The sequence below is a fragment of the Lissotriton vulgaris genome, chromosome 10, assembly GCF_964263255.1.
Source record: "Lissotriton vulgaris chromosome 10, aLisVul1.2, whole genome shotgun sequence".
Taxonomy (NCBI): domain Eukaryota; kingdom Metazoa; phylum Chordata; class Amphibia; order Caudata; family Salamandridae; genus Lissotriton; species Lissotriton vulgaris.
Window position 1 is genome coordinate 23,465,200 of NC_141698.1, and position 19,683 is coordinate 23,484,882.

The following is a 19,683-nucleotide window of genomic DNA, read 5'->3' on the forward strand; positions in this document are numbered from 1 at the left end:
CCTTCTATGCACCCTTGATGGTGTCAATGCACCTCTGAGGAGACCTTCTCTGCATCATTGATGGTGTCAATGCACCTCTGGCAGGAGACCTTCTATGCACCCTTTATGGTGTCAATGCACCTCTGAGGAGACCTTCTCTGCATCCTTGATGGTGTCAATGCACCTTTGGCAGAAGACCTTCTATGCACCCTTGATGGTGTCAATGCACGTCTGAGGAGGACTTCTATGCACCATTGATAGTGTCAATGCACCTCTGGCAGGAGACCTTCTATGCACCCTTGATGGTACCAATGCACCTTTGGCAGAAGACCTTCTCTGCACCCTTGATGGTGTCAATGCACCTCTGGCAGGAGACCTTCTATGCACCCTTGATGGTACCAATGCACCTTTGGCAGAAGACCTTCTATGCACCCTTGATGGTGTCAATGCACCTCTGGCAGGAGATCTTCTATGCACCTTGATGGTGTCAATGCACCTCTGGCAGAAGACCTTCTATGCACCCTTGATGGTGTCAATGCACCTCTGGCAGGAGATCTTCTCTGCACCCTTGATGGTGTCAATGCACCTCTGGCAGGAGACTTTCTATGCACCCTTGATGGTGTCAATGCACCTCTGGCAGGAGATCTTCTATGTACCTTGATGGTGTCAATGCACCTCTGGCAGGAGATCTTCTATGCACCTTGATGGTGTCAATGCACCTCTGGCAGAAGACCTTCTATGCACCCTTGATGGTGTCAACGCACCTCTGGCAGGAGATCTTCTCTGCACCCTTGATGGTCTCAATGCACCTCTGGCAGAAGACCTTCTATGCACCCTTGATGGTCTCAATGCACCTCTGGCAGGAGATCTTCTATGCACCTTGATGGTGTCAATGCACCTCTGGCAGAAGACCTTCTATGCACCCTTGATGGTCTCAATGCACCTCTGGCAGGAGATCTTCTATGTACCTTGATGGTGTCAATGCACCTCTGGCAGGAGATCTTCTATGCACCTTGATGGTGTCAATGCACCTCTGGCGGAAGACCTTCTATGCACCCTTGATGGTGTCAATGCACCTCTGGCAGGAGATCTTCTCTGCACCCTTGATGGTGTCAATGCTCCTCTGGCAGGAGACTTTCTATGCACCCTTGATGGTCTCAATGCACCTCTGGCAGGAGATCTTCTATGCACCCTTGATGGTGTCAATGCTCCTCTGATCAATGCACCTCTGAAGAGACCTTCTATGCACCTTGATGGTGTCAATGCACCTCTGGCAGGAGATCTTCTATGTACCTTGATGGTGTCAATGCACCTCTGGCAGGAGATCTTCTATGCACCTTGATGGTGTCAATGCACCTCTGGCAGGAGATCTTCTATGTACCTTGATGGTGTCAATGCACCTCTGGCAGGAGATCTTCTATGCACCTTGATGGTGTCAATGCACCTCTGGCAGGAGATCTTCTATGTACCTTGATGGTGTCAGTGAGCCTCTGGAAGAAGACCTCCTCTGTACCCTTGATGGTGTCAGTGCGCCTCTGGAAGAAGACCTCCTCTGTACCCTTAATGGTGTCAGTGCACCTCTGGAAGACCTCCTCTGTACCCTTGATGGTGTCAGTGCGCCTCTGGAAGAAGACCTCCTCTGTACCCTTGATGGTGTCAGTGCGCCTCTGGCAGACCTCCTCTGTACCCTTGGTGGTGTCAGTGCGCCTCTGGAAGAAGACCTCCTCTGTACCCTTGATGGTGTCAGTGCGCCTCTGGAAGAAGACCTCCTCTGTACCCTTGATGGTGTCAGTGCACCTCTGGAAGAAGACCTCCTCTGTACCCTTGATGGTGTCAGTGCACCTCTGGAAGAAGACCTCCTCTGTACCCTTGATGGTGTCAGTGCACCTCTGGAAGAAGACCTCCTCTGTACCCTTGATGGTGTCAGTGCACCTCTGGAAGAAGACCTCCTCTGTACCCTTGATGGTGTCAGTGCGCCTCTGGAAGAAGACCTCCTCTGTACCCTTGATGGTGTCAAGGCACCTCTTGCAGACGACCTCCTCTGTACCCTTGATGGTGTCAGTGCGCCTCTGGAAGAAGACCTCCTCTGTACCCTTGATGGTGTCAGTGTGCCTCTGGCAGACCTCCTCTGTACCCTTGATGGTGTCAATGCACCTCTGAGGAGACCTTCTCTGCACCCTTGATGGTGTCAATGCACCTCTGGAAGAAGACCTCCTCTGTACCCTTGATGGTGTCAGTGAGCCTCTGGAAGAAGACCTCCTCTGTACCCTTGATGGTGTCAGTGAGCCTCTGGAAGAAGACCTCCTCTGTACCCTTGATGGTGTCAGTGCGCCTCTGGAAGAAGACCTCCTCTGTACCCTTGATGGTGTCAGTGCGCCTCTGGCAGACCTCCTCTGTACCCTTGGTGGTGTCAGTGCGCCTCTGGAAGAAGACCTCCTCTGTACCCTTGATGGTGTCAGTGCGCCTCTGGAAGAAGACCTCCTCTGTACCCTTGATGGTGTCAGTGCGCCTCTGGAAGAAGACCTCCTCTGTACCCTTGATGGTGTCAGTGCGCCTCTGGAAGAAGACCTCCTCTGTACCCTTGATGGTGTCAGTGCGCCTCTGGAATAAGACCTCCTCTGTACCCTTGATGGTGTCAGTGCGCCTCTGGAAGAAGACCTCCTCTGTACCCTTGATGGTGACAGTGCGCCTCTGGAAGAAGCCCTCCTCTGTACCCTTGATGGTGTCAGTGCGTCTCTGGAAGAAGACCTCCTCTGTACCCTTGATGGTGTCAGTGCGCCTCTGGAAGAAGACCTCCTCTGTACCCTTGATGGTGTCAGTGCGCCTCTGGAAGAAGACCTCCTCTGTACCCTTGATGGTGTCAGTGCACCTCTGGCAGAAGACCTCCTCTGTACCCTTGATGGTGTCAGTGCGCCTCTGGAAGAAGACCTCCTCTGTACCCTTGATGGTGTCAGTGTGCCTCTGGCAGACCTCCTCTGTACCCTTGATGGTGTCAGTGCGCCTCTGAGGAGACCTTCTATGCACCCTTGGTGGTGTCAGTGCGCCTCTGGAAGAAGACCTCCTCTGTACCCTTGATGGTGTCAGTGCGCCTCTGGAAGAAGACCTCCTCTGTACCCTTGATGGTGTCAGTGCGCCTCTGGCAGACCTCCTCTGTACCCTTGATGGTGTCAGTGAGCCTCTGGAAGAAGACCTCCTCTGTACCCTTGATGGTGTCAGTGAGCCTCTGGAAGAAGACCTCCTCTGTACCCTTGATGGTGTCAGTGTGCCTCTGGAAGAAGACCTCCTCTGTACCCTTGATGGTGTCAGTGCGCCTCTGGAAGAAGACCTCCTCTGTACCCTTGATGGTGTCAGTGCGCCTCTGAGGAGACCTTCTATGCACCCTTGGTGGTGTCAGTGCGCCTCTGGAAGAAGACCTCCTCTGTACCCTTGATGGTGTCAGTGCGCCTCTGGCAGACCTCCTCTGTACCCTTGATGGTGTCAGTGAGCCTCTGGAAGAAGACCTCCTCTGTACCCTTGATGGTGTCAGTGAGCCTCTGGAAGAAGACCTCCTCTGTACCCTTGATGGTGTCAGTGCGCCTCTGGCAGACCTCCTCTGTACCCTTGGTGGTGTCAGTGCGCCTCTGGAAGAAGACCTCCTCTGTACCCTTGATGGTGTCAGTGCGCCTCTGGAAGAAGACCTCCTCTGTACCCTTGATGGTGTCAGTGCACCTCTGGAAGAAGACCTCCTCTGTACCCTTGATGGTGTCAGTGCACCTCTGGAAGAAGACCTCCTCTGTACCCTTGATGGTGTCAGTGCACCTCTGGAAGAAGACCTCCTCTGTACCCTTGATGGTGTCAGTGCGCCTCTGGAAGAAGACCTCCTCTGTACCCTTGATGGTGTCAGTGCACCTCTGGAAGAAGACCTCCTCTGTACCCTTGATGGTGTCAGTGCGCCTCTGGAAGAAGACCTCCTCTGTACCCTTGATGGTGTCAATGCACCTCTGGCAGGAGATCTTCTCTGCACCCTTGATGGTCTCAATGCACCTCTGGCAGAAGACCTTCTATGCACCCTTGATGGTGTCAGTGCGCCTCTGAGGAGACCTCCTCTGTACCCTTGATGGTGTCAATGCACCTCTGAGGAGACCTCCTCTGTACCCTTGATGGTGTCAGTGCGCCTCTGAGGAGACCTCCTCTGTACCCTTGATGGTGTCAGTGCGCCTCTGGAAGAAGACCTCCTCTGTCCCCTTGATGGTGTCAGTGCACCTCTGGAAGACAACCTCCTCTGTACCCTTGATGGTGTCAGTGAGCCTCTGGAAGAAGACCTCCTCTGTACCCTTGATGGTGTCAGTGCGCCTCTGGCAGACCTCCTCTGTACCCTTGATGGTGTCAGTGCGCCTCTGGCAGACCTCCTCTGTACCCTTGATGGTGTCAGTGCGCCTCTGGAAGAACTTCTCTCCAGCCTGTGAAGTCCTCAAAGCACCTGAGTCTCGGTGCAAAGGGTTGGACGGAATGTGCCCCATCCCATTAGGAATTCCTGAGCCGCCTCTTCCTGCAGATCGAGTATGAGGTTTGCAGTCTTGTGTAGACGGTAGCCCACCCTATCCCCCTCCCAAGTCTGTGAGAAGTTGAAGCTGTTCTCAATCATTTCTTCTGGAGAGCCTAGAGGCTAAAACTAAAAGGGGCTTTAACCACGCATTTCCCGCCTTTGGCTATCACTTTTAAAGCTGCAGTGCCACTGATTTGCCTCCCTCTTTTTCAGCTCTAGCCTAGAGACCGCTTCAGCTGTCTCACTGGCCTCATGTTTTCCAAAAAGGCATAATAAAGATACATAAATACATACCGGATAATTGGTCGGCCCTCCACATTCATTGGTCTGTTTAAATGTCATTCATATTTGGATTCCAACCAGCAAAACATAAAGCATGGCTCAGTGTGCCGCCCACTTCATCCATTGGCTGATATTACACCACGAGTGACAGCAGTTTTCCAGGTCACACGTGCACAGCTGCCTTAAATTGAAAGTATGTTAGTGCTGGTGTGCCCGAGCAGCTGGGCACTACTTTATTTTTATATATTATTTTTTTTTATTATTATTTGCCTATCCTATGTTTGGAAAGAATTTGCACGCTTGCCAAGGTTTTTGCCAATGGTTGTTTTCTTTGGTACAGAGCTTAAGTAGAGCAATGTTTTGAATAAATATCACACAGTTTCGATTTTTGTTTTTTCCATGTGCCTTATTTTCGAGTTTTCTGAGTGTTTTGAGGCGAATGAGGAGTGGTATCATTGGAAAGACAGGATGCTGCATCCTAGCTCTTTCCTTCATCCTTCAGGTTTCCTTTTCACTGCTTTTATGGTCTTCTTTCTTCTGTTTGTAAAGTGCTTTAGTGCTCAGGTAGCTCGTGTCCGCCCTACAGTAAGTGTTTAAGTAAACGATAATGTAACAAACAATCACCTGCGTGCAAACACACACACAACAGCGTAACACAAGTCTGGTAAGAAAGCAGAAAGCCAATCATATAAATATGAGAATTTATTAAATAGATAGTCGTCCCAGGATCTTACTTCCAAGGTCGTTAAATAGGAATAAAATATAGGTGTGTGCTGGGCCGCCGGTCCTGAGGGGACCCCCAGGGTCCGGCCACCGTCTCTGCACAACGCGTAAACAATACACAAGTATTTACTGCCGCACAATCCTGGCTCGAACCAGAATCTCACCCCGACGGGGTGCACGGGTGTACAGTGGAGATGTCTTCAGTGGTTGGGACTTGAGATAAAAGAGGGTGCGGGAAAGAAGGAGGACAAGGAAATCCCAAAGAGAGCACGGAAAAGAGGCAGGAGTCAGCTACAGAGAAGAGTACATTGAAGGACACACGGAGAGGCTCGAAGGCTGCAGGAGATTTTTTCTACTCCAAGATGGCGGCCATATTTACCCATGACCCTAGCCACTCCCTCCCACCCTATCCAGGCTGGCATGCTGCAAGCAGCATCACAGCCACCCACCCATCCGTAGGGGCAGCCATGGTCTATAAAAGCTACCTCTTGCCTCGCCCTCAGTCCACAGTGTTCTTTTAATTCTAGAGTAGGAGTCGCTCAAAGACCTCTCGGCCTGCTGTCGTTTCACTTGTCGCTCTTCCAACTTCTAGGAAGGCGGGAAGGCCGCTTCGCGTGCTTGCTTGCGGTGTGGAAGCAGTGCGAGTCTGGAGCACTGATGCTATTACAGTCCACCCTGCAGAGAGCAGACGGGCACCACTGTCCCCCCCAGACCTCTCTGCCAGCCTAGATGGATGGGGCCCCATTCACCCCACTCTTGGGACCCTCAGCGAGAGTTCTTGAAGGTGGTTTATGAAGGAGCCAGGTCAGACCTGGGTGTGAGGAGTGAGCCCAGATGGAAGAGAAGTCTAGCTCGTTGATGATCCTACAAGAGGATCGGCTCTGGACAGTGCCTGTAGGCATTCATTGTCCAAGAGCACATCCCCAGGACGCTTAGCGCGCAATACACCTTGGGCCTGTACTACGTACCAGAAGATTCTTTATGGCTCTTCAGCTCAAAATTCCAACATAGCATTTGCTTATGAAAGTTTGAAAGAAGAATATCAGAAAGGACGTTTTCTAAGAAACCCCGACTCGCTGCGAGAGTATCCCTGCAATACGCGAAGGTGCCCTTCACCGTACCTTTGGAATATTAAGGACCAGGCGTAAAGTTCTTTCGACAATGGACTATAAGTTACAACCTCAAGATGGCTGCCATTATTCTGAGGAGCCCATGGTCAACAAGGACATGTGGAGATGAGTGGGCTGGTTTGTGGGTACGAGGGTAACAGCCCCAGACCCCACCAGCCCCCTCCTGCTAATACACAATATCCTAGCTGCTGGCAGATACTGCCGTTAATGCCCACCTCTGTTACACTCTGTTCTTGTGTCCCTCCCCCCAACAATAAAATAGACATTTTCACAAAACAGGTTCCCCCATTCATGCCCACTCCCTCCCACATCTCGAGAAGGTGCCCCCCCTTCCCAGAGTTCTGTGAAGACGCTGCTTGCATCTCCCATGTTTTAAACACCTGTAGAACCAGGCTCTGTAACCATTTCTTCCCAAAGTCCTGCTGGGAAATTGATAACTGTCCGTCTCTAGGCCTGAAAAGTGTGGTTTCCATCTTCTCAGAAGGCCCACGCCTGTGTTCTTGCCCCAGACGGGAGGTGGTGGAGACCTCTTGCGGCCTCCTTTCCTGTCCCAGCTGGAAAGTCCTAGGAGATACCCAGAGGCTACTGAGGTAGATCAGAGGGGATGGTATCGCTCAGCTGACGGCAGATGTCACCCTTCATCCATGGGTGCACCAGGATCTGGTCCAGGGTGGGCCGCTCCGAAGGTCGCGTCGAAAGACAGCGTCGGATCAGGTTCTGACAATCTGTAGAGAGTAAAACCAAGAGCAAGGTGAGTAAAGATGCCAGTAACTAAAACTGTGCCTCTTCTGCAACGTCATCTCCCCAAATTCACAGGATTGGTGGAATAAACACACACTGCTGAATGAGGATATTCCCCCCCAGCACATGGAATCCTTACCCCAATCATGTGACTTCAGGACTGCATAACCATGGTTACAGGTCAGAAACCGTATCACGTTTTTTTTAAGTTCCCCTGCTTTACCAATTCCTGGAGCTCAAACCCTACTCTGGCCTTGGACTTATCACAGGCACAGAATGCAACATTTGTGTTGTCCAGAGCTCTACTGTAGTCTGCATTATAAAGGTTATAGAGAAGGGGGTGCCAAGGCCCACCCTTGCTTGCTTTAGGCCTTTTGTAGTAGGAATGAATGAATGAATAAAGAAAGATTTACATATTGCTCTATACCCAAAGGTATCAAGGCGCTGTATCTTAGCTGAGATGGATGGGCGGTCACTCAGTTTGACTCGAGTGCTAGAGTAGAGCAATTGATTGGCTCGCAGTAGTACACAATGTAATATCATGTGGGCACAACTGTCCTCCATAAATGCAAGACCCTGTTTACAAGGGCAGAACTTTCTGACAAGGCCCACATCCTCCACCCGCCTTCTTCCCACTCCGCGAGTTGCGACGCTCACCTTTGGAGACCTTGGTCCTGAACTCGAGCTGGGCCTGCAGGATCTCCTCGTCGCGCTCGAAGGGGATGTCGCCGCACACCATGTCGTACAGAAGGATCCCCAGAGACCAGACGGTGGCCGGCCGGGCGTGGTAGCGGTGAAAGGCGATCCACTCGGGTGGGCTGTAGACTCTTGTACCTGGTGGACAGAAGGACTACCATTAAAGGAGCAGTCGCGGATCTTGCGCTCTGGCTGCAGGCAGGTCTACCATTCACTCAAGGGGTGTAGGAGGAGGGGCGCCTTTAACCATACATACAACAATCCTATGTGTCTTTGTCTGTGGGGCACATATGTCACACTTGAGGTCATGCACCATTCAGACACACTGTCCAACCAACCCCTCTGGAAATCTGTCAAGCTGCTGGGTGGACAAGCAAGAAGATGGGCTACAGGGAGAAAGGCTTCCTAGTGAGCGAAACAGTCAATCAATCAAGGATTTGTAGAGCGCTGCAAATCACCCGAGGGCTTCAAGGCACTGGACCTTGGGGTAGTCTGCGCTCCTAAGGCACTGAGCCTGTCTCTGGCCCCTACCCAGGGAGTGGCATCCCTCACCCAGACAAGACCAGGGGGCTTCTTACCATCAAAGTCTGTGTAGAAGGTCTCCTTCATGGGGGCCCCGGAGCCAAAGTCGATGAGCTTGAGGTCGCCGGTCCGCAGGTCCACCAAGATGTTCTCGTCCTTGATGTCGCGGTGCACCACGCCGCGGCTCTGGCAGTGCCGGACGGCCTCCACCACCTGCACGAAGAAGCCCCGGGCCAGCTCCTCCTTCAGCGGCCCCCGCTCCGTGATGAAGTCGAAGAGGTCCTTCATCTGCTCGGGCTTCTCCAGCACCAGGTAGAAGCCATCCTTGACCTCGTACCAGTCCAGGAGGCGGATCACCCCTCGGTGGCCACCTCCAGAGCACACCTTCTTCATCAGGACCACCTCCAGGGGGACCTGGGCACTGCCCTGTGGGACAGGAGGAAGAGGAGGAGGCAGGTGAGACAAGAGAAGCCAGAGACATTCCACAGGTGGAGACTGTGCAGACTACCACAGAGCAGAGTAGAAAAACATGTTTATTACAATAAAAGACTGAGGTCACACAAACAAACCCACGCGGACTGCTCACATCCTGTTATTGGAACCGAGGGGCGCAAGCAACCTCCGCCAGGAAGTGACGCGAGGCAGGGAAACTCTTCGTAAGCCTTTGGGAGGTCAGGGTTTTTGACTCTGGAAACAGCAGAGTTCCCCTGTGACTCGCATCTGACTCGGAGCGTGTTCGTCGGGGGCGTGTGTTTCCGGGGGAGGCCTCGGAAAGTGAGAAGTGCGACTGGGCGTCTGTGGAAGTCTTCCTACAGGCGAGAGCTGAGGCCGAGTCCCCGGCCGTCCCTGGCGTGGGCCCGAGCGGCGCACAACAATAAGGCAGCTGCCGGGGAGTGAATCTGCGGCAGAGGAGGGGGCGACAAGCTGTGTGACCCTGGGCAGCTCACCTTGCCTCCCCACTCTACCCCTGCCAAGGTGAGGGGTGCCCGGTAGCAGGGCGTAGGCTCTCTGGCTCCAGGGGAGGCTGGCGAAGTCACACAGGGCGATCACTGATGCAGCTGCCGGCCCCACCCAGGCCCGGGGCTGGCCCACTGACCTCGAAAACAAGCCACGGGGGAGTCGGGAATCCCAGGGCCGGGCACGTGACTCCGTGTGCGGTGGGTGGAGAGTCAGACCACAGCAAGCTGCACGCTTTGTTGCTGCAATTAATTCATTGTTGACCCAAACACACACAGGCAAATATTTGGTGGCAACTGGTTGCCCGGGGCCGTTGAGGGCACGAACTGGTCACCGGGGACAACGCAGCCCGCCAGAGACAACATCACGGTGTGATCTGCGGCGATTGGGCAGCCGAAAGAGGAGGGCGTTTGATGGGGCGTAAAGTGAGCGAGGCAGACACGATGGCCGCCCTGGGCTGGGGGTTTAAGTGATGATGACGATGAATACAATGGCTAGCATGTGCTTGCCTTCAATAGGGCGTCACTAGACTTTGGAACCACACACACCTTGTGACCACATCACACGCTGACCCCCCTGGAGGCCAAGAGAGGTCTCTCCCGAGACACCCCAGAGGGCAACAGGCGCAGCACTGCTTAAAGGGCACTCACCAGTGCGGCCCACTCCGTGACGCGGATCCTGGTGACGTGCTTCACGGCCACCTGCAGGAAGAGAAGAGGCGGAGTCAGTCAACTCACGAGAGAAACAGAGAAAACAAAAACAAAACACTCCCCGCCCCAGGGCAGACCTGGCATCTCGGGCACCCCCACCCCAAGGCAGACATGGCATCTCGGGCACCCCCGCCCAGGGCAGACATGGCATCTCGGGCACCCCCACCCCAAGGCAGACATGGCATCTCGGGCACCCCCCCCGCCCAGGGCAGACATGGCATCTCGGGCACCCCCACCCCAGGACAAACATGGCATCTCGGGCACCCCCACCCCAGGACAAACATGGCATCTCGGGCACCCCCACCTCAGGACAAACATGGCATCTCGGGCACCCCCACCCCAGGGCAGACATGGCATCTCGGGCACCCCCACCCCAAGGCAGACATGGCATCTCGGGCACCCCCGCCCAGGGCAGACATGGCATCTCAGGCACCCCCACCCAAGGCAGACATGGCATCTCGGGCACCCCAAGGCAGGCATGGGATCTTGGGGTTAAGGCAGCAAAGAGTAGAGCTGGAGACAGCAGAGAGGGGGTGATGCCCCTTTGTAAGATGGATTGCAGTAAACTGGAGGGGAGCCACCCCCCTCCCCCCACACACACAGCACCATTCCTCACCTGGAGGCCATCGGCAATCCGGTGCCCGGCGTACACGGTGCCAAAGCCGCCTTTGCCCAGCAGCGCCCCCAGCTGGTACACCTTCTCGAAGGGCTCCTTGTCCTTGCCTGCAGAGGGAGAGAAGCAGGGCTCCGTTAGGGGGCTCAGTACTTTATGTGTCACACGTGTGTGCAGAAGGCAGTGCCACTGGAGAGGCTGGCAGGGCTGGGCAGAGTCAGTGCTATTTCAGTCACCCTCTGACTGCGCCTCAACTCCACCATCCTTTCGAGGGCACAGCCTACTGGGTCATGAGGCAGACACAAATCTGTGCTGTAAATGTGCCGTTCACATGGACTAACCGTGCAACTGAAGGAGACATGTCATAAATGTGTCACCGAGGATGCCAACGGCAGGCTGCCTGATAGTTTCTGTGCACCCATGAGGACAGTGTTCTTGGACACCACCCATTGCTTGCAGTGCACAGAAAAACAAAACACAGGGTCATTGATTCATAGACTGAGCACTTCCTGCACAATCGGACGGAGGGCTCCGCCTTTCATCATCCTGAAAGCGACAGGTGCACCTTTAAGTTTGTCAATAATAAACACCCCCATTTCCTAGTGCCTAGAGTCAGTTCGCTTGGCGGGAAACGCTATACCAACAGTCCCTCCTACTCGGTGTACAGTAGTAAAGCACACCCCGCCCTGCACCAGAGCTGTGGGATCTTGTAGTATTCAGGTGCGAGGTGAAACTGGCCCCAGGGGGGTAAACAGGTATTTCTGGCGGGTCGGGGCCGTGTTCCTCAATGGCCCGGCCCTGAACTGGTTGCACAACTCGGGTGGCGCTTCCCGGCACCACTCATAGTTCCTCTTTGACTGGGGCAGGGGGGTTGGGGGGGTCACGGCGAGGATCACGGCCTTCCTGGAGCTCGACAGGTATGCACACGCACGCACACAGATACCGGGCGTGGCGGGAAGGTGCGTGCGTGGGCTGAAAGCTGCATGACTCAGGTGCAGTGAGGGCGCTGCCCCATCCAGCGCACACACAGACCACCGGCTAGAAACCGTGCCAGGCCGGGTAGAGGCGCTATACAAACAAAGCACCGGAGAGGTAAACGTTTACCCTTCGACTTATCGAGTGACGCACAGTGCCAACACCCCTGGAGCACGGACCTGCCACATGCACACTGGGAGATGCCAAGGCAGCAGCCCTGCATGCAGGCGCCTAGAGGCAGGGAGCGGCGCTATAGTACACCTCGCACAGTCACACACTGCGGTTTGGGCACTATGGGCCTGATTCACAGAACTAACAAGACAAAATCCTAAACTTACTACCATTTTGGTATTCACAGAAGGCACTTACTAATTTTGTTGGGATTCCTAACTTTAGGACTCCTAAACGGAGAAAAATCCTAACTTTTAGACTTTCGGTAAGTCACAGAAGGCATTTAGGAGTCCTAACTTCTGTGAATACCGAAATGAGTAAGTGCCTTCTGTGAATACCAAAATGATAGCAAGTTCAGGACTTTGTCTTAAGTTAGCTCTGTGAATCGGGCCCACTGGCACTGTTCCATTTATAGCAGCTTCACAGAGTGACCCCCAGGGGCGCTGTTGGACACCTCTACCCACGCACCATGATGTTGCGCCCGAGCTGGCTGAAGCATGGGTGTCAGATGAACTACACACGGGCACCACTCCTCGAGAGTGTCATAGGTACTAGCTTGTGCACTGTGTGCCAGACTGACACATAAGGGTCCCACCTCACCCAACCAGGCAAACCAAGTACAGAGATGTCCCTGATCTACCAAAGGTTGGCACTGCTGCAACACTTGCAAATCCAACAGCTGCTAGTACTAGAAGTCAGCCTGCGTGCCAACAACCAGCTGCCCACTCTGGCACAAAGAATCACCCTGCACCATCACACTGGCACTACTTTACATATCAAAACTCAACCAGCGCGGACTGGCATCTCTTTAAACATAACAAAAAAATGAACCAGCACCAAACTTTCTGTCAAATAACAAAAAACAAGCAAAACCACAGCACCCTCTTCAAATATATAAACAAACAAAATCAACCAGCAAACGCAACCTTAGCACCACCTCCAGATATCAACCAGTAACAGAACACCAGCACCACCTTCAAAAATCAATCTGCACAATACGGACACCTCCTTCAAATATAAAAAAGCAACCAACACCCAACAACACACTCTACCTCTCAGTCAGATATCTAAAAAAAAAAACGAATTTCAACACAACAACCGTAGACACCAAAAGCACAAACTAAGGACCGGTGCACAGTCGTGTGACTGTGCACCGGTCCTTAGTTTGTATTGTGTAGCCGTCTCACCTCACACCATCCTTTAGCCCAAACTCTACTAAAGCCACTCCGGTGAACTCTTATCAATGGGTGATGTGGGACCCAAATGACCTACAGAAGAAAACAAGCGCCAGTGCCCTTCGGAGTGCACCCCGTGCACTAATGATCCAGGCACACACCCGTGCACTAATGCACACACACGTGCACCCATGCTCCGTGAACACACCTGTGCAATAATGCTCTAAGCACACACCTGTGCACTAACGCTCCAGGAATACACCCGTGCACTAATGGTCCAGCCACTCCCTATGCACTGATGCTCCAGGAGCACATCCGTGCACTAATGCCCCAAGCACACGCCCATGCACTAATACTCCAGGCACACACCCATGCACTAATCCCCCAAGTACACACCCATGCTTTGCTCAAACTCAACAGACTTCAAAATATGAATGCATGAGAAATAAATCTGAAAAACACAAATGTTATTATGACTTTGTATGTTTTCCAAACACAAAATAAATATGGATAAATACCAATAAGATGGTAAAAATTGAATACAGATAAATACATACGAAAACATAAATAAATACCATGAAACCCGGAACCCTAATTATAATCCATCCCTAAACACTACTCAGGTCTCCTCCAAGCGGCCACTCTCCAACAGGACGAAGATATAAACAACACAAAATACCACCTAATACTGGAGTAACCTGGTCTGTGAAAGATGCCCAAACCTATCCACAACTCGTGCCCGGGCTATAGGGCATGGGGTGAACCCTGACCCCCCAAAAATATATTTATTATTATATGATATTTCGTAAAATTATAATCATATTATATGTCATATTGGCACAGAATTATAAGAACATATTTTAGAATGAAAATACTAAGCTTTCATTGAAACGCAACGGAGTGAAATATTTTTTAAATATTGTAAATAATGCTTACCAGGAGGGGAGTACAGCGCCTCGATGGTCTTGGTCAGCATCTCCGCGCGTGCAAGGGTCACGTGGTATAATCCGCCCGAGGGTCGCTAACGGCCGCCGCGTCCGCGCGCGCACGGGTCCACACACAAGAGAGCGCGAGGCTTGGAGGACAGTGAGGCGCGAGACGCAGTGCGAGCGAGCGAGCAACTGACGCGGCGCGAGCCCACGCCGCAGCCTAGGTTACCCGGCCAGGGCGGTGGCGGCCCGCCCCTCGCGGGGCCCCTCAGCCAATCAGCGCCCGCTTCCGTGGAATTTCCACTCTACCGCCGAGACGACAACACAACACGGGAACCATAACAAACCCTCCCCGAGTCGTGAGCGTTACGGCGGCGCCCGTCAGCCAATGGCAGCGCTCCTATGCAAATGACTTCTCTGGAAACCTGCGATGCCCTTCTGCGGAAGGTTATTTGCATCCTTCCTTCCTATTAGCACTGCTATCAGGGGTGGGGGGGGGCCTGGGGTTTGGAGATGGGAGGCCCTACATGGCAGGAGGCAAGGGAATATGAAGTGAAAACTCGAGATGGAGCTGCTGGTGCACAAAAAGGGGAAACACCCTTCTGAGGAAGTGCAGGCATGCAAAGTTCAGGGGTACTGAGGGGGGCTTTAATAATATCCGGGGGGGGGGGGGGGGGGTGTTACTGCAGAGAAGAGGAATCACAAAATAGAAATATATTATCTGATGCAAAAAATGGGGACACACCCTTCTAAGGAACTGCAGGGCATGCAAAGTTTAGGGGTACTGAGGGAGGCTTTAATAATACACACCCTTCTGAGGAACTGCAGGGCATGCAAAGTTTAGGGGTGCTGAGGGGGAGGCTTTAATAATACACACCCTTCTGAGGAACTGCAGGGCATGCAAAGTTTAGGGATACTGAGGGGGAGGCTTTAATAATATCGGGGGGGGGGGGGGCACTGCACAGAAGAGGAATCACAAAATAGAAATATTTATCTGATGCAAAAAAAGGGGAAACACCCTTCTGAGGAACTGCAGGGCATGCCAAGTTCAGGGGTACTGGGGGGGGGGGGGGCTTTAATATTATCCGTGGGGGGGGGGGGGGTACTGCAGGGAAGAGGAATCACAAAATAGAAATATATTATCTGATGCAAAAAAAGGGGACACACCCTTCTGAGGAACTGCAGGGCATGCAAAGTTTAGGGGTACTGAGGGAGACTTTAATAAAATCGGGGGGGGGGGGGGGAGGGGGGGCACTGCAGAGAAGAGGAATCACAAAATAGAAATATTTGCCTGATGCAAAAAAGGGAAAACACCCTTCCGAGGAACTGCAGGGCATGCCAAGTTCAGGAGTACTGAGGGGGGCTTTAATATTATCCGGGGGGGGTGTAGGGGGGGGGATACTGCAGAGAAGAGGAATCACATAATAGAAATAATTGCCTGATTGAAAGAAGGGCAAATAGCCCTGCAAGGAGCAGACACAACATAACAGTTAAATAACAGAGAAGGCCGGAAGTGCAGGGCATGCAAAGTTCAGGGGTACTGAGGGGGACTTTAAATATCTGGGGGGGGGGGGGGGCACTGCAGAGAAGAGGAATCACAAAAAACAAATATATTATCTGATGCAAAAACAAGGGGAAACACCCATCTGAGGAAGTGCAGGGCATGCAAAATTCAGGGGTATTGAGGGGGGCTTTAATACTATCCGGGAAGGGGGGGGGGGGGGGTGTCAGTGCAGAGAAGAATCGCAAAATGGAAATATTTGCCTGATGCAAAAAAAGGGGACACACCCTTCTGAGGGACTGCAGGACATGCAAAGTTTAGGGGTACTGAGGGGGGCGTGGGGGGGTACTGCAGAGAAGAGGAATCATCACATAATATAAATAATTGCCTGATTGAAAGAAGGGCAAATAGCCCTGCGAGGAGCAGACACAACATATCAGGGAAATAACAGAGAAGGCCATAAAAGTGAGCAGCTCATGTGGGGCACAACATGTACATGTGAATCTGGTTATAAGGGGTTTCTCAGCAATATGAAAAGAAAAATCCCAGGTAGGGATGTTCAAAACCTGAGAGAAAACACCCCATGTTAGAGTGTGGCAGGGGATCAAACAAGTGAGGGAAACCCCTTCTGTGGGGACTGTGGGCTCAAAGTGTAAAAGGGAAAGCACCCCCACGTGAAAAGGATCCACGTAAGATAGGGTGAAACACCAGAGACCGAGTCCCTGTAAGCATAAAATATTGTATTGTGTATCTCGAGAAATATGAGGCTAAAACGTTTTTTTTGTAATACACGAAGAAAGCGTAAGACATACCACCATCTCTGTTGACCCCAAACATGCAAACTGTCGAGAACAATTCATTTTATTTCCAAAATTGGGTCTGGTCCATTAAACTCTATGTGCTGCTTAAGGCTGTCCAGAGCCTTTTAAAGTCTACATATGTGTTTAAGCTGGCCAGGAGACCCAGTTAAAGGCACTCAAGTTCAAGTTCAAGTTCCAAAATTTGTATAGCGCACTACTCACCCAGGGGGTCTCAAGGCGCTTGAGGGAGGGAGGTGTTTTATTTATCGAATATCCAAGTTTTTAGTTGCTTTCTGAAGGAGAGGTGGTATCTCTTTTTCCTCAAAAAAGGGAAATCTTCCAGATGTTATGATGAGACAGTTGTGTGGACGTGTCACTACTCAGGGAGGGGAGTTAAACATTTACATTTATGTTCAGGGCAAAGCTGGAAAAGGGAGCCTATTGTAGGTGAGTTGGAAGGCCTTTTGAATATCTTCATGTGGCCCACCCAAGCACTCAAAAGTTCCTTCAAGGATTGCCCATCTGCCTTGTCAAAACTAAAGCCAGCATGCTGGGGTTTCGCTATAGACATCTTAGTGTTGGCCCCAAACCAAAAAGCACAGGAAAAAGCATCCACACAACCAAAATATTCTTGGATCTGATTGCCTTATAGATCTGCACCTTAAGAACAACAAGTTCGCCCTTCGACATGGTTGTCGCGGAGGTTAACAAATCGTGTTTGTAAATAAGCAAACAGCCTCCCTTCGAGTCTGCGGCGACTGGGCGTGGGCTGAACTGCCTTGTATCGGTTCATGCTGTGGCTGGTGCTAGCATGGTTAGGCACATTCAGTTTTCCACAGGTATGCTGAGGAATGCAGTTGGGGCAGAAATTGAGACATTCCTTTCAACTCTTGTACCGGAATCGCATTTCCACCTTTTTTTTGGTGTGTGAATGGGCTGCGTGGGAACATGAACCGTGGGTTTGAAGGGAGGAGGGAGGGAGGGAAAAGGTCACATGCTTAACATAGTTGAGTAAAAGCACAGTCGCACTGCTTTCAACTTTGTTCTAATTATTGAACACTGGGAATTTCTGAGAGTGTATCCACCTACAAAGGTGGAGTGGGACCCAGAGAAAAGCATGTTTATGCCTCTGAAAGGATAGAAGTGCTGGGGCGGAGTCAGTCACATGTCAGTGTGGTCATTTATGTGCCCCAGTGTCTAGTTCTCAGTGTTGTTGCCCTATTGTACCAGTGTCTGTGACCATATCCACGCTTGTGTGTGTATCCTGTCCCAGTCTATAAGGCAGTATTCCAGTGTATGTGGGTGGGTGTGTGTTCATGTTCCAGTGTCTCTGCCCTTCTCCTTCTCCCGGGTCTGTGCCCATGACTCGATGTACCCTTGTCCCCACTTCCATGCTCTCTGGTAAATGCCCACCCACTACATGCGACTGCTTCCCTGCGTCAGGCTTCCTGTGTCTGTGTGCGAATGTTCATGTTTCAGTGTCTGTGTCCTCTAATTCATGTTCTATTGGCTGTGCCTCAGTGTCAGTGTTACTGTGTCCCAGTGTCTGTGTCCCACTGTTCATATTATGTCTGTATTGTGGTGTTCATGGTCAGTGTCTGTGTCCGAGTGTTCATGCTGCACTGTTTGTATCCAACTGCTCATGCTCCAGTGTTTGTGTCTGAGTGCTCATGTTCTAGTGTCATCTTCATGTTTATGTTCCTGTCATTGTCCCCCAGTGTTCATGTTCCAGTGCCTGTGTCTGAGGGTTCATGCTCCAGTGCCAGTGTCCCCCAGTTGTTCATGCTCAAGTGTCTGTGTCCGATTGTTCGTGTTCCAGTGTTTATGTCCAATTGCTCGTGTTCCAGTGTCTCAATCAATCAAACAGGGTATTGTAAGCAGACAACTCACCTGTAGGGGTCAGCAGGTCCGTTATCCGAAAAGCCAGGTCTTGAGAGTCTTCTTGAAGGTGTTCAGGGAGGGGACGTTTCTGATGTCTACAGATAGCTCGTTCCAGGTCTTGGCCACAATGTGAGAGAAGGATCTTCGGCCTGCTCTGGTCTTGTCGATGTACAGGGTTTCGGCCAGTGCGAGGTTGCCAGATCGGAGGTTTCTTTTGGGTACATAGAAGTTGATTATGTCGTTAAGGTATTTGGGTCCATTGTTGTGTAGGCATTTGTAGGCGTGAGTGAGGATTTTGAAGGTGAATCTTTTCTCTATGGGGAGCCAGTGGAGCTTTCATAGGTGTTGGCTGCTGTGTTTGTGCTGGGGATGCCAAGGACGAGTCTGGCGGTGGTGTTCTTTACAGTCTGGAGTTTGCGGAGTAGGGACTTGTTGATTCCAGCATAGAGTGCGTTTCAGGAGTCTAATCTGCTGGTGATGAGTGCGTGGGTGACCGTCTTCCTTGACTCAGGGGGATCCATTTGAAGGTCTTGCGAAGTATGCAGAGGGTGTTGAAGCTGGATGTGATGGCGTTGACTTGTTGGTTCATGGTGAGTGCTGCTTCGAGTACGATGCCAAGGTTCTTGGCATGGTCTAAGGGGGTAGGTAGGCTTCTGAGGGCGGTTGGACACCAGGTGTTATCCCATGCTGATGGGGTGGTTCCAAGGATGAGGACTTCTGTCTTCTCGGCGTTGCTTTTAAGGCAGCTGTTGGTCATCCAGACTGCTACGTTTTGCATTCCTTTCTCGATATTGAGTTTGGTGGTTGTTGAGTCTCGGGTGAGGGAGAGGATGCGCTGGGTGTCATCGGCATAGGATACGATGTTGAGCACGTGTTGTTGGACAATGGCTGTGAGGGGGGCAATGTTGAAAAGGGGGGCAATGTTGAAAAGGGGGGCAATGTTGAAAAGGGTCGGGCTCAGTGATGACCCCTGTGGGACTCCCCATGTGATTCCTGTAGGATCTGTGTCCGATTGTTCGTTTTCATGCCCCAGTGTCTCTGTCTGAGTGTTCATGTTACAGTGCCTGTGTCCCCCAGTGTTCATGTTCCAGAGTCTGTGTCTGAGTGCTTATGTTCAGTCTCTGTTTCCAGTTGTTCATGTTCCAGTGTCTGTGTCCCCCATGTTCATGTTCCAGTGTCTGTGTCTGATTGTTTCGGTTCCAGTGTCTGTGTCCCCCAGTGTTGATGTTCCAGTGTCTGTGTCCGAGTGTTCGTGTAACAGTGTCTGTGTCTGATTGTTTGGGTTCCAGTCTCTGTGTACCCCATTGTTGTTGGTCCAGTGTCTGTGTCCGAGTGTTCATGCTCTAGTGTCCATGTCAGAATGTTCATGTTCC

The 19,683-nt window shown here is 51.9% G+C and overlaps 1 protein-coding gene across 1 annotated transcript; it reads right to left on the reverse strand.

The window, feature by feature from the left end:
* Positions 1 to 5,475: 5,475 nt before the first annotated feature.
* PIM2 (Pim-2 proto-oncogene, serine/threonine kinase) lies at positions 5,476 to 14,327 on the reverse strand. Its single transcript, XM_086940300.1, has 6 exons — positions 14,136 to 14,327; positions 10,882 to 10,988; positions 10,206 to 10,256; positions 8,655 to 9,024; positions 8,038 to 8,214; positions 5,476 to 7,364 (listed from the first exon to the last, which is right to left on the reverse strand). The coding sequence occupies exons 1-6, from the start codon at positions 14,173 to 14,175 to the stop codon at positions 7,222 to 7,224; spliced, it is 888 nt and encodes a 295-aa protein (XP_086796426.1). The 5' UTR covers positions 14,176 to 14,327; the 3' UTR covers positions 5,476 to 7,221.
* Between the last annotated feature and the right edge of the window lie 5,356 nt (positions 14,328 to 19,683).